General features: G+C 59.1%; 1 protein-coding gene across 2 annotated transcripts; it reads left to right on the plus strand.

The window, feature by feature from the left end:
- Positions 1-3988: 3988 nt before the first annotated feature.
- SMIM24 (small integral membrane protein 24) lies at positions 3989-11518 on the plus strand. 2 transcript variants are annotated; one of them, XM_019513700.1, is made up of 4 exons: positions 3989-4172; positions 8485-8620; positions 9865-9903; positions 11114-11518. In XM_019513700.1, the coding sequence occupies exons 1-4, from the start codon at positions 4109-4111 to the stop codon at positions 11214-11216; spliced, it is 342 nt and encodes a 113-aa protein (XP_019369245.1). In that variant the 5' UTR covers positions 3989-4108; the 3' UTR covers positions 11217-11518. The 2 variants fall into 2 exon arrangements, with proteins under 2 accessions (XP_019369245.1, XP_019369247.1); XM_019513702.1 differs by having other exon boundaries at positions 3992-4172; positions 11123-11518.
- Positions 11519-12192: the final 674 nt, after the last annotated feature.

A 12192-nucleotide genomic window follows, 5' to 3' on the forward strand; every position in this document is an offset into this window, starting at 1 on the left:
AGTTTTGGATGCTGAGGGGGCAGTTGTGGCTCAGGAGCTGTCGTCCTCCAGGGCCTGGGTCCTTCCTTCCACTTCACTCACTGTAATACCCCCCAGGGGCTGGTGGGCACCAAAATAAACCTGGCTCCATCTGCAGCGCAGCCCTGTGATCCTTCTGCCGAGGAAGCTGAGGGTGAGTGCGGGTCCAGGATAAGGAGGCTGAGGTTCCTGACCACATGCTGGCATGCTCCCAAACAAAGCACTTTGCTGTGCACTCCCTAGCAAGGGTGTTCTCCCCCTGTGCCACTCCTGCCATGCCATGTGATGAAAAATGCTCACATCTGCCTTCAGAGCGGGCCTTTGGGAAAATGGCCCTCTGAGAGAACTTGTATGCTGCCCCCCTCTCCCCACCCAAGTCAGTGGCATGGTGTGCCAAGCAGACGGGTGGAAAGCACTGCTGCTGCTGTGCGGGGGCAAGGCAGGTGGACTGGAGCAGGCGTCACCCCACCCACGCATGCCCAGTCCTGCCCTGCCTACAACTGCATGCACACGCTTGCACCTATGAAGGGCTCAGGCACATGCACATGTGACAGGGTTGCCAGGGGCTGTCTGTGTGGGGCTACCTGTAGGTGTGTTTGCTGCTGGTACCCACTAACAAGGGGCTTCTCTTGCCCCTATGTCTCTCCTTTGGCCCTGTGACCTTAGGCACTTCCCCCATTTGAGGGGCAGCACATGGCTGTTGCAAAGCCCCGGAGCTGCTGGCAGCCTGGCCGTGCACCCTGCTTCTGCTGCCCCCCAGGAACTATTTTTGGGCATCAGAGAGGGAAAGGCTGGAGCCAGATCTCCCCTGGCTCGGGGCAGGCTGGGCTCCTGCAGCCTCTTTTTCCACAGCCCCCTGCTCCTCCGAGAGGCTACCCAGGGTGTGTCTGAACAGCAGGGCTCAGAGGGGCCTCTCGGGGCCATGGCGGTCCCTGGGTTATCACCTCCCGTGAGCCTTGTGCTTGGAAGTCAGTGGCTGTTTGTTCCCAGTGACACCCTGGGGCTGTTTCCATGGCATCTTCAGGCCCTGAACCACTGCGCTAAAGTCCAAATTCCAGCGAGCTGGTTGCTGAGGGGAGCAGAGCTGGCATGAACAGTGCCAGGCACTTTCCTCACGGGAGAGGGCTCTGGTTTTCCCATGTGCATGCCAGGCTCCGCTCTCGGGCCCAGGGGACAGGCTGCCTGCACAGTCCATGTGCCAGGAGAAGGGGAGCGGGGGCTAGGCGGGGAGCTGGCCCACTTGCTCGGCTCATCGTTGCTCAGAACCTGCCCCGACTTTGACCTGACCAGTAGTCCCCAGTAGTCCTCTCCTGCACCTGACCAGTAGTCCCACCCTTAAGGACCTCCAGCCCTGCCTAGAAAATGATGACCATCTCAAGATAGCCATGAGAGATGAGCCTGTCTGGGCGTATAGGCAGCCCCGAACCTCAAACAGTGTCTCTGCAGCCACAGACCACCTCACTCCTCTTCTCACTGAGGCACCAGCCTTGCAATAGACCCAGATGCCAGCTGTGCCCCTTTGTCAGCATAGACTATGTCATCACTGGACCAAACATGACCTCTACCAATGTCATATAAGCCATCACCTGCTTGCAGGGCTTCTGTTGTACACTGGACAGCTGGGCAGTCCTTATGCGAGAGAAAGCACAGATACCGAGCTGACATCAGTTGCAGAAAGACTCGCAAGCCTGTGGCTGCGCGCTGTAACCTCCCTGGACCATCCAGCGCCGACCTCAGGTAGCTGTTCTTTGACAAGGAAACTTTAAAACCCAATGTGAATGCAAAACAGCACAACAAGAAATCCTCTGCAGGCTGGTGTGTGTGACGTGTGGTCTAAAAGCAGACTCTGGATTTTTATCACATTACCTGGATCAACTTTTATGGCCCCTACAGGAATACTGCCTTGTTTTCTTCTTCAGTCCACCTTTGCCTCTCAGCACTGCCCTCTCCTTCATCCCTCTCTGTCCTTTGTGTTTAACTCTCTCTCTCTGTGAGAACACCTGCTCCCTGCAGAAGTGAGCGGCTGCTTATGAAAGCGTATGCACCTGAATTAGTCTAAAAAGTGCAACTCTCCTATGTCTTCTGCCTGACTTCAGACTAACATACTCTTGCTGGTCCCAAACCATATTCTGCGGTGGGAGGAGTAGGGGCTGGTGGGTTAAAGCAGTAAGAGCTGGGCACCAGGCCTGTCCAGCTCCAGGAGAAGTCTGGGGTCTGGTGGGTTAGAGGGGCTGGGAGCCAGGCTCTTGTTTTGGGCAGGTAGTTTGTGTAGTGGTTAGAGCTGGGGACCGGGACTCAGTTCCTGATCTTGCTACCAGCTCCCAGTCTGCTTGATGCAGCACGTTACTACACTGAGCCTCAGGTGGCCTTGCAAAATAGCATGGCCTGCCTCTCTGGGCTCCTGTGACAGCCAAGGCATGCGGGGCACTCAGCTCCTGCCTTGTGAGATCCTAGCCATGTGGCATCCGGGGCGCTGTGCGATCCTAACCCACAGGCACCAGCTGCAGTCGGGGGGTGCAGTCTCTGGCTGCCAGTGTAGGCGCAGGGTGCCCTATATCCTCTGCTGAGGCAGATCTCCAGTCCTGCTGCTGGGACTGATCGGCCAAGGTCTTACAGATAATGGCATTAATGGTTAGCGGTTTATGGTTGGCACGAACTCTCCCAGCATGAAGTGGCCCCAGGCTCCTGCTGCCAAGACAGCAGCCAGGCCCACAGAACAGCAGCTCCTGGCGAGGCGCAAGCCTGGTGCCCACAGACACCCCGGCTGCCAGCACAGCGGCTCTACCAGGGGCCTCCAGAGCTACTAGGGGCTGCTGCTGCAGCTGGAACTAAGGGCCAGGGCCTGCGGGCAGGACTGGAAGAGGCACCAGTTTGTTGGACCAGGGTGGAGAAGGTCATGCCTGACCTAGGCTGGCACCAACTGAGGGGAGCTCAGCTCAGTCTGGCGAAATGGTGGTGCCTCGGGCACAGGAGCACTGTGGGCAGAGGCCTTGTCTCCCATTTGCCCAGCGCTGCCCCAGGCCACTGCATGGGGGAAGGCTGCGGCACAGCCCCGTGGCTGCAGTCCCTGGACTCCTTCACCTTGTTCCTCAGGGAAGGCCCAACTGGAGGCATCTGTCCCCCCATTCTGGACACAGCAGCACTGGGCCATACCCCCACTGGCCCAGAGGCAGGAGGAGGAAGCTGCCTGTCCCCTGAACCTGCAGGGGAGGCAGGTTTGGCCCAGTGCTGCTGTGTCCAGAATGGGGGGACATGACATTGCACCCGTGGGGAGCGGTTGCAGGGAGGTGCCCAGCGGCTGAGTTGTGACCAAGGCCCATCCCGCATCCACCCCCAGCGCACCGACTCCTGCAGTGCTGTTGGCTCCCCTTGCCCCTAGCCTCCCTGCAGGTGGATGGGGTGGGGAGAGAACCGGGAGGGCAGGCAGACTGGGATGCTGCTGGCTGCAATGGTGTTGGTTGGGTTGCCTGTGGGCACTGCCCCAGAGGCCTTGAGCATGGAGGACCAGTTACTTCCTGGCACTGCACGGCCCATCCCATGGCTCAGCCCAGTGTGCAAGCAGTGTCCCGGCTGCCACAGACCGGGGTGGGAATCTCCGCTGCGGCTGCCAGACTGACAGGTGCCAGGTTCCCTCAGACACGCACAGGCCCCAGAAAATCCTTGGGAGCTTTAGCTCACAGCCGAACACCCTGCACGGGTGCCCCTGAGCCCTGGCCTGGATCTTGTGCTGGCACAGTGGGCCCTGTGTTGTGCCACGCTGAAGTCGTAGCAACCCGCGGTGCTGGCAGGGAACATGCAATTGCCTCTTTTCCCATGCCGCGCTCTGTCAGCGCCTCCGAAGAGGTAAAGACAGCTAGGTGCCCTGGTGCCTTTAAGACCAGTGTTGGCATCGGCTCCCCTGAGCAGGACGAGCCGGCTGGTGGGCTGTCCCAGGGAAACCTTCGGTGCAGGGCGGGGGCAGCTTATCGGGAAGGAGCGCTGCCCTTTGAGTTCAGGTTCAGTGTCGAGCGAGCGAGCAGCCCTGCCCGCCTGCTGCTGCCGCACAGAGGCAGTACCAGACCCCCGGCGGGCGCTCAGCAAGCCAGGCACCATGGCCCCCCTGCAAGCTGCTCTCCTGCTGTTGCTCCTCGCCGCCTCTTCGCAAGCCCAGGACGGTAGGGGCTGTGCCCCACTCCCTGCCTGAGACCGGGGGAGTGTGTGTGGGTGTGTTTGGGGGGGCGCACAGGGAAAAGAGGAGTGTTGGGTGGGGGGCCCCAGGGTTGATTTAGGGGGTCTCAGGTGCCAGCCCATACCACACCTGGGTCCTGACCAGCACCAACCCCCTTGGGAAGTTCCCCTGGGGATGGGGTCTGCTCACAGGCTCACAGTGATCCGGCTAGCTGTGCAGGGCAAGCCTGCAGACTGCTGGGGGAACCTGGAGGAGACCCTCCTGGTCCCCAGCAAGACCAGCACCCCCGGTGCCCTCTGCCCCACTCTCTCGTTCTGCTCTGGGGGCCCACAAACCAGCATGCACCCCACAGCTTCTGGAACGAGATTTGGGAAATCCAACCAAAATCTCTAAGGCCCAAGCCAAGCGTCCCAGCAGTTCTGTTTCACAGGAAACTGCAAAATATCTGCTTTTGCACCAAATCACAATGGAAGAAGATTGGGCCACGCCAAGATCCAGGATGCCAGGTTTCACCCTGTTCTCCCTGGTGGGGTGCAGAGCTCTGTTGGTGGCATCTAGCTGGGTTGTTTGCAGTAGCCACGACCTGGCGGGTGCAGGCTGTTGTCCTTAACTTGCGGCTGCTGTACAGAGAACACGGCTCCTTGTAGATCTCTGACATAAAGGCCATGTCCTCATCAATGAGTACCTTGGTGGGGCAGCCACAGGGTTGGACAGACATAACACAGGATGTTGCGCTGGCTGTGACCTCCCTGGTGAGCCCCGGGCCTCAGATTTCGGTGGAGTGACCCACCGTGCTAAGGATGTAGGATTGCTCTAACTGCTTGCCGTTTAGTTCTGCCAGCTCCATAGGTCCCTGCTGGGTGGATAAGCCCAGCTCCTGCTCCTGCTCCTGCTCCTGCTCCTGCTCCTTGGGTTCCTTCTACAGGGCGGACGAGACAGTCATGGCACTACTGTTGCACAGTTCGGGGCAGTCCCACTCCGTAGGACCCCTGTGGCTGTTCAGCTCAGTCCTGTTGGTGCCAGTATAGCCTACAGCGTTGATCAAGGCTGGCTTGGAGCATCATCTGGGCTGTGGTTGGGACCATACAATCTGGGTGACCTGCCATGCATTCTGGGTCCCTGTCCTAGTGTACCAACTTGTCTCCTAATTGAATAGATGGCCCCATTGCCCGAGCAGCCAGGTGGTATCATGGGGCAGAGTGCCCTGGTCAAGGGAGAGCATACAGCGTGGCGTGGGATGATGGCTAATGCTTCTGGAATGACAGAGGTCTCCATCCTCCTCAAGGGCTCTTTGCTGCATGGTGAGGGACAGCAGCCTCTACCCCACAGTCTGAGATGGCTTTGGATCTCATTTGTTCAGCTTGCCGTGTATCCACAGCCACCCTGTCCTGGCCAGATCAGAATTGCAGAGCTGGAAGCTGGCTTTTATGCCCAGCACTGGTCCCTGGCGCCACAGGAACCTTGTCATCTGCTGGGCATTGTTGTCTGTGAGAGGTGGCATCTGGCCAGGTAGCTCCTCTACTGCTGGCAAGGGCCCAGCTCAGGGCCAAGAGCTGTAGCTGGAAGCAGCTGTGGTGTTTATCATTCTGTCTTGCTCCTTCAGTCCTTGGCCAGTGCTTACCGTCACCCACGCCTGCCTGTCCTGGTCACCATCATCAGTGTGCACCTTGAACAGGTGGGTGGGATCGGGGTCAGCTTGTGGCAGGGTCTTTGCCATGGCAGATGCTGGGGACTCAGCAGTGTCCCAACTCTCCCTGCAGCTAAGGCTTAAAAGCCCCCATTGCAGGGTGTAGAGGGGTACAGTGAGGGTGGGAAGGGCCTCTGGTATCCTGCGCAGTCCTGGCACCTCTGCAGGCTTTGTCGGGACTAGAGCTGGGGAGCAAGTTTGGAGGAAAACTTTTGGTGAAAAGTGCAGCTTCGGTGATGATGACCAGCCGTTGGACAGATCTGTCTCCGTTTAGCCAAACTGTGCAAGTAAGAGAAAGAATGGGAAAGGTGGAACTTCCTGTTTTAGGGACTGGAAACAATTTCTCAGTTTGAAACATCTCATTTCAAACTTCCCTGCCGTCCCAAAAAGCTGGTTCGTTCCATCCAACACAAAGCCGCCTCAGCTTGATGAGTCTTGCTTAGAAGAATTCTCCTGGGGCCATTCTGGACAATGCTTTTGGGCCTTGGCAGTGACCTGAAAAAGCAGAAACTGCCTGATACTGGCCATGACACCCTGAATCTTCTCTGCTGCCATGGGATGGCCCCTTACTCCTCCAGCGGGGCACAGGGAAAGGTTTGGTTTTCAGTCCATGCTGGTTGAGTGGGTGATCTGAACACCAGCCTCACATCCCAGCATCACGTCCTCCCCACCAGGCCATTCTGGTGGGAGTGAGGGTTGGTTATAGGGGTGAGGGGTGCAACCTCTCCTGGTGAAGCTATCCTACATGTCTGAGTCTTTATGCAACATGGAAGAGCTTCAACAAGAGGAGAGTTTTCCTGGGCTGCGTGAGACCTGTATGGAAGTCCTTGCTTTAAGTAAGGGAGGGGACAGTCTCAAGCATGGGAGTGCTGAGTGCTGTAACCACCAGGCTGTTGGTACAGACACACAATGCCTTGGTCAGGTCCAGGCTGGTAGGTCTGTGTTGGTTTATCTGCCCTTCCCTTGCAGGGGCAGCCGAGACCTATGAGTGCTGGAGAACATCCATGCCCTTTACAATGGGCATTGCTGTTTGTACAGCTAACGACAATCCCCTGCTGGTGTGTCTTGGAGCCCAGCCCCATGCACCTTTGGAAGGGTTTGCTAAGTCCTGTGGCTGCGAAGGCTGGAAAAATTTCCCCCGATGGATAAAGAATCACCAGGGAACCAGTGTCCAGTACGGCCCCAGTCTGCCATTGCTGAGGCTAGCAGGAACCAGGGGCTCTTGGCAGTGAATCCAGGCTGGTCCTACTCAGACAGTGGAGCCAGAAGTTGTCCCGCTAGGTTTGGTCCTGAACCCTGAGTCTGTGGGGTGGGGACCATCTCCTCCCTTCTGGAGCATCAAGTCAAGGCTGGTGGTGAATGCTCTAGGAGTCTCAATGGGTTTTTGAGGGTAGAAATAAAAAGTCTGTCTTTTCTGGAAGGAGAGATGTCCAAGGGTGACTCCCAGGCACCACCAAGCCCTCCAGCCCTGGGCTCTTGGTTGGCCATGTCTGCCTGTCCTCAGGGACCATGCCACGCTGCTCAGCAGAGCTCCCTTCCCAGTGCTGGGGGCACAGGACAGCTGAGAGTCTGACTGCAGCCCCTCCCGGCCCCCCTGTGCTGTGCCCAAGCCCCAGGAAAGGCTTGGCTGAAGTCCTGATCTACAGGGCCCCAGTAGCTCCAGCTGCTGGGGGAGGCCATGACGTGGCCCAGGGACCCTGTCTGCAAGCCTCAAGTCCTGTTTGAACTGCTGCTTTCAGGGGGCAAAGGGATCTCCCGTCCTGAGTCATGCGCTTCTAACTAGGCATCACCCCCTCTGCCTGGGGAGGCAGGAGTTAACCCTGGGCACTGGCACCACCAAACAGTGCCAGGAACGAAGGCAGGGACTGACCCCCTCTCAGGGCTGTGCCAGGCAGTACCCCTTCCCCCACAGAGACTAAGGCATCTACCTGTGCCCTAGGGCCCCAGCAGCCCAGTCCAGCCCAGCCCAGCCCAAATGCCCTGCACCACTGCAAGCCTGCTCCTCTGAGACCAACTGGGTAGGTCCAGCACCCCGCCCCCCCAGCCCCCTTGTGCCCTGACCAGCCTCTCCCCCTTTAGTGACAGGCACCCCTTCCAGTGAAAGTCAGATCATGGTCTCCTTGTCTCTGGGGTGACTCCCTTCTCCCAGGGAAAGCCCTTGCCCATCACCTACCCCTGGATAGGGGGGAGGCCGGCTGGGCCATCCAAAGCCACAGAGCTTGGGGTAGGGGCTGTGCTCACCCCCACAAGGGTCTGAACTGCCCTGTCCCTGCCCAGGGAGCTTTATGGAGTCTCCTGAGCCCAGCACTAGCCTGGTGGCCTCCCTGCTGCACTCTGCCAGTGCCTTTAGGGAGCTGACTGTGTTGGGGATGGACCTGCCAGGCTGGCAGGAGCACACGGAGCTCCGGGATGCTGGAGGGAACCTGGGGCAAGCAGCAGTCTTGGGGAAGGCTGGTCCCTCCAGGCCTGGGCTCAGGCTTGTGGCTGGAACTGGAGGCTGGCTGCCCCGATGCTGGGGCTGGCTAGGGAGCCCCCCAATGCCAGCGGGCCCTATACCTGTGAGAGGATTGGGCCCTCTCCTGAAATGACCCCTCTTCTTTTGGCTTGGCAGGGGCTATGAAGGGCACTACGTCAGGCTCCCATGAGCTGCAGCCCTGGCTGGTGGGCCTGACGGCCGTCGTGGTCTTCCTCTTCATCGTCTTCCTGCTGATGATCATCAACAGAGTCTTGTGCTATAAGAAGCACAGGTGGGCTCTTGCCTGTCCCCCTGGGCTGCCGAAGGGATTGTCCCCTTTACCGTGGCCCTATCGTGCTTGGTCCTGAGCACCCTCTTGTGCTGCTTCTTTCCCTGTCCCCCATTTGCCTTCTCTTTGCCACTGCTTTCATAGTGACTTGCACTGCAGATCTGGTGCAGACAGGGCTGTGCTGACTGTGCTCTGAGCTTGCACAGTTTTTATGGAGAGACAAAAATGCCTTGCATATGGCTCAGGCTGGAAATGGGAACCAGGACTCCTGGGTTCCTCTCCGAGGGCTGGGAGGGGAGGATAGCTTCGGTTCCTGCCTGGCTGAAGGGGAGACGGGTGGTGTGAGCACTGGGGGCTCAGGCAGTGTCTAAAGCAGTGACACCTCTGCGCCAGTGCAGGAACAGGCAGCTCCAGAAAATGGCTATGCCCTTGTATGAATGCATCATCCTGGGCCCCAAAAGAGACCTGGCTTTAGCCTCTGACCTCCTTGGCACAAGTGGATGCAGGATTTTGCAAAGCCGGGGAGAAGGGCTGGGGGGTGGGGAGGCAGTGACTGGTGCTCCGTGGCAGCTGCACCCCTTCCCTACCTTCCCCTCCTCCCCGCTGAACCAGGACAGGCAGACCATGCTGCAGGAGCAGCGGGCAGGGGCTTTATTAGCTACGCAAGGCAAGTAGAAATTTGCCTCCTACCCAGAGGCTTGTCCCCCTCCACTTGCTGCTGTCACTGCCGTCCCCAGAGCCAGCGGAGCTCCAGAGTCACTTCTGCCCAGCTCCAGCTGGGCTGCACTGGGCAGGCTCAGCCTGGGACAGCAGCAGTGGTGGCCACATTCCCTCTCCCTACATCTTTGCCTTGGGCTGACAGAAGGCCAGGGAGGACTGGGGAAAGGAGGAGAGGGGACGTGTCTCTGAGCATGGAGGGAAATATTTTACCTGCTTTGGGGACTTAAAAAAGTCCCCGGCTGCTGCTCCTGCTGCATGGTGAGAAATGGGGATGTGGCCATGCCCCAGCAGCATCCCTTCTGGATCTGCCTCTGCTCCTGGGTGATGGCAGCAAGGAGAGGGGCCCGGGCATGCGGGTTCTCCAGAGGGCTCTGCTTGGCAGCCTCTGGGAGGTCTCTGTTGGAGCTGTTCCCAGGCTCTGCAGAGTCAGGGGTACTGGCTGTTTGGTGCCTGAGCCAAAGCCTGTGGCTGGGGTGTACAGCCCCGCGGAGCTTTGCTGACTCTCTGCTTCCCTGCTTTTCTCCCAGGGACGAGGAGGATACCCAGGGACACCAGGCTGATGCCAGGTAATGCCTCCCCTCTATGGCTGTGGCCCTCCCATGGGGCTACTCTGAGGGCAGTGCCCAGTGCACCAGGATCCCTCCAGCTCCATTGTGCCCCTTGACTGTGGTGAGGGCAGAGCTGAGCAGGTACAAGCTCCCTGGCTGTTCCCATCAGCTTGGCCAAGGGGGCAGCCCAGGAGCCTGGGACCATGCTTATGGTTCTGCTGCATGGCTTTGGACAGGTCCCTGATCTTTCTGTGCCTTGATTTCCCCAACAACAAAAGATAAGCAGGTTTCCTATAGGCTGGATCACTGCACTGTGGAGTCCACGTTGCAGTGCAGGAGGGGTGCACATGCCCAGCACGAGCCCTGGAGAGGCTATGGCAAGCAGGGAGGGAGTCAGCACTTGGGGCTGTGGCTTAGCAAGCGGCAAAGCTCGGTGCTGTTCCCTTGCCTTCCTGTAAGCCACCAGGCCCATGTCCCAGCCACACCATGGTGAGAAGAGCAGCCAGCTCCCACCTAGAGCTTTTCTGCCATCCACCTCAAAGCACTTCATGGCAGCCAGCAGCACTAGCCCCCGCACAGGCTCCCAGCCCATGAGAGGGCTGCAGATCCCTGTTCTCCCCCATCCCAGGCGGCACCCTAGCCTTCTCAGTGCACAAAGAGACCACAAATACTCAGATACAACCACAGGGCAGCACCTAGGCTTGTAATGCCTACCTAGAGACCCACAAGACTCAGCAGTCCTCCAAGAGCCCCGCTGTGTTGGGTGGAGCCCTGAAAAATGGGTTTGCACCACCAGCTTTCTTAGCAGCGGGTGACACAAATCTTCCTATGACAGGAGGCCCCCGAGGCCAGGACCCTGTGTAGCAGCCCCTGCACAGCTGCCGAGTGAGGGGCTGCACCTGCCTCCACAGCTCACGCCTGGCAGCTGCATCCACAGGGAACATGGGGCATCCATGACACACGTGAAGTAACACACGGGAAAGCACCAGTGCAGATGAGCTCTTACAGAGCCGGTCAAGGGGAGCTCCAGAGGCAGCCAGGGCAGCCAGCTCACCAGGAGACCCTTTGGTGTCCAGCCAGATAGAAAACATGTTAATGAACATATTAATGAGCATGTGTTAAAAATGCCCCTTATGAAGCCAGGGCCTGAGTAGACACAGCCCTGGAGGCATCCCCGTCCCTGCGCAGAGCTGCCCGGTGACGCTGTGCCCTCTCTCTCTCTCCCCAGTCCTGGCAGGCTCACCGCCAATGGCTATGAGAACGAGGCGCTGCAGGAGCAGCTGGAGGAGCAGGAGAAAGGGGCGAAGGGGAACAAAACCACCTCTCTGTGAGGGTGTGCTGCCCCGCTGGAGCTTGCTGCACCGATCTGCCCTGGACACACCTGCTTTGAGACAAACCAGTCGGCTCTTGGCTGCCTAGCTCGGCCCAAGGAGTCTCCTGCCCGCGTCAGGCCCTGCTTGTATGCGCCACTGCCCCAGCTACAACAGCACCACGGGCTGCTCTAGGCTGCCGCATCACGTCTTGCTCCACGCCGGTGCTCTCTGCTCAGTGCCCCCCAGGGCCTCCAGGTATTAACCTGTGACCTGCACTGCTGTGCCTGGTGTCATTTATTACGTGTCCCAAGAGTTCACGTTGTAGTGGCCTCCCTCGAATCACTGAGTGCGGCTTGTAGCTCCGTGGTGGGCCGGGGCTTAACCTAACAACCAGGTCATGAGAGTTCCCAGAGGCAACTCCCCTGGGACAAAACACAGCCAAACTTGACTCCGGGGGCCCCCAGTGCATGCCCCAAGCCCCTGGCCAGGACTGGAAGGGAGGAGGAACAGCGGGCCAGCTCAGCCCACACTCCTGCCCCCCTGCAACGCACAGGTGCTGTGCTCACCTAGGACCCAGTCCAGTGAGAGCAGAAATCCAATCCAGACTTTACTGTGGCCAGCAGCAGGGGATCCCTGTGCTTTGAGCAGGCAGGTAGAGGGTCCCCCTTGTCCCTGGGGTTGCAGCAGGGAAGGACCTGGCCTGGATTTCCATGCCCACCTGGAACGGGTGCAGGCCTGAGGAGGGGCAGAGCCAAGGATCACTGTGGCATCCAGCACTGTGTGCCAACCCAGCGTCACCTGCTGCACACGGAGGGGCTACAACAGCCCTGCGGAGGCTGCTTTCGGGGGTCCGGCTCTCCCCAGGACAGGCTGAATCAGCCCTAGCACTGACCCCCACCTACAGGGCAGGGGTGCAGGGGCTCTGCAGAGTGGGGACTGGTCAGGGCCAGCCCCTGCAGGAGGTAGCTGGGCTTGGTGCTGCTACAGGCTGAGA

This window comes from Gavialis gangeticus, unplaced genomic scaffold (assembly GCF_001723915.1).
Source record: "Gavialis gangeticus isolate Ggan-Ray unplaced genomic scaffold, GavGan_comp1, whole genome shotgun sequence".
NCBI lineage: Eukaryota > Metazoa > Chordata > Crocodylia > Gavialidae > Gavialis > Gavialis gangeticus.

Coding starts and splice junctions, on each gene's coding strand:
- SMIM24 (XM_019513700.1), top strand. CDS start 4,109: ATGGCCCCCCTGCAAGCTGCTCTCCTGCTGTTGCTCCTCGCCGCCTCT. Junction 4,173..8,484: donor CTCTTCGCAAGCCCAGGACG/GTAGGGGCTGTG, acceptor TTGGCTTGGCAG/GGGCTATGAAGGGCACTACG. Junction 8,621..9,864: donor TTGTGCTATAAGAAGCACAG/GTGGGCTCTTGC, acceptor CTTTTCTCCCAG/GGACGAGGAGGATACCCAGG.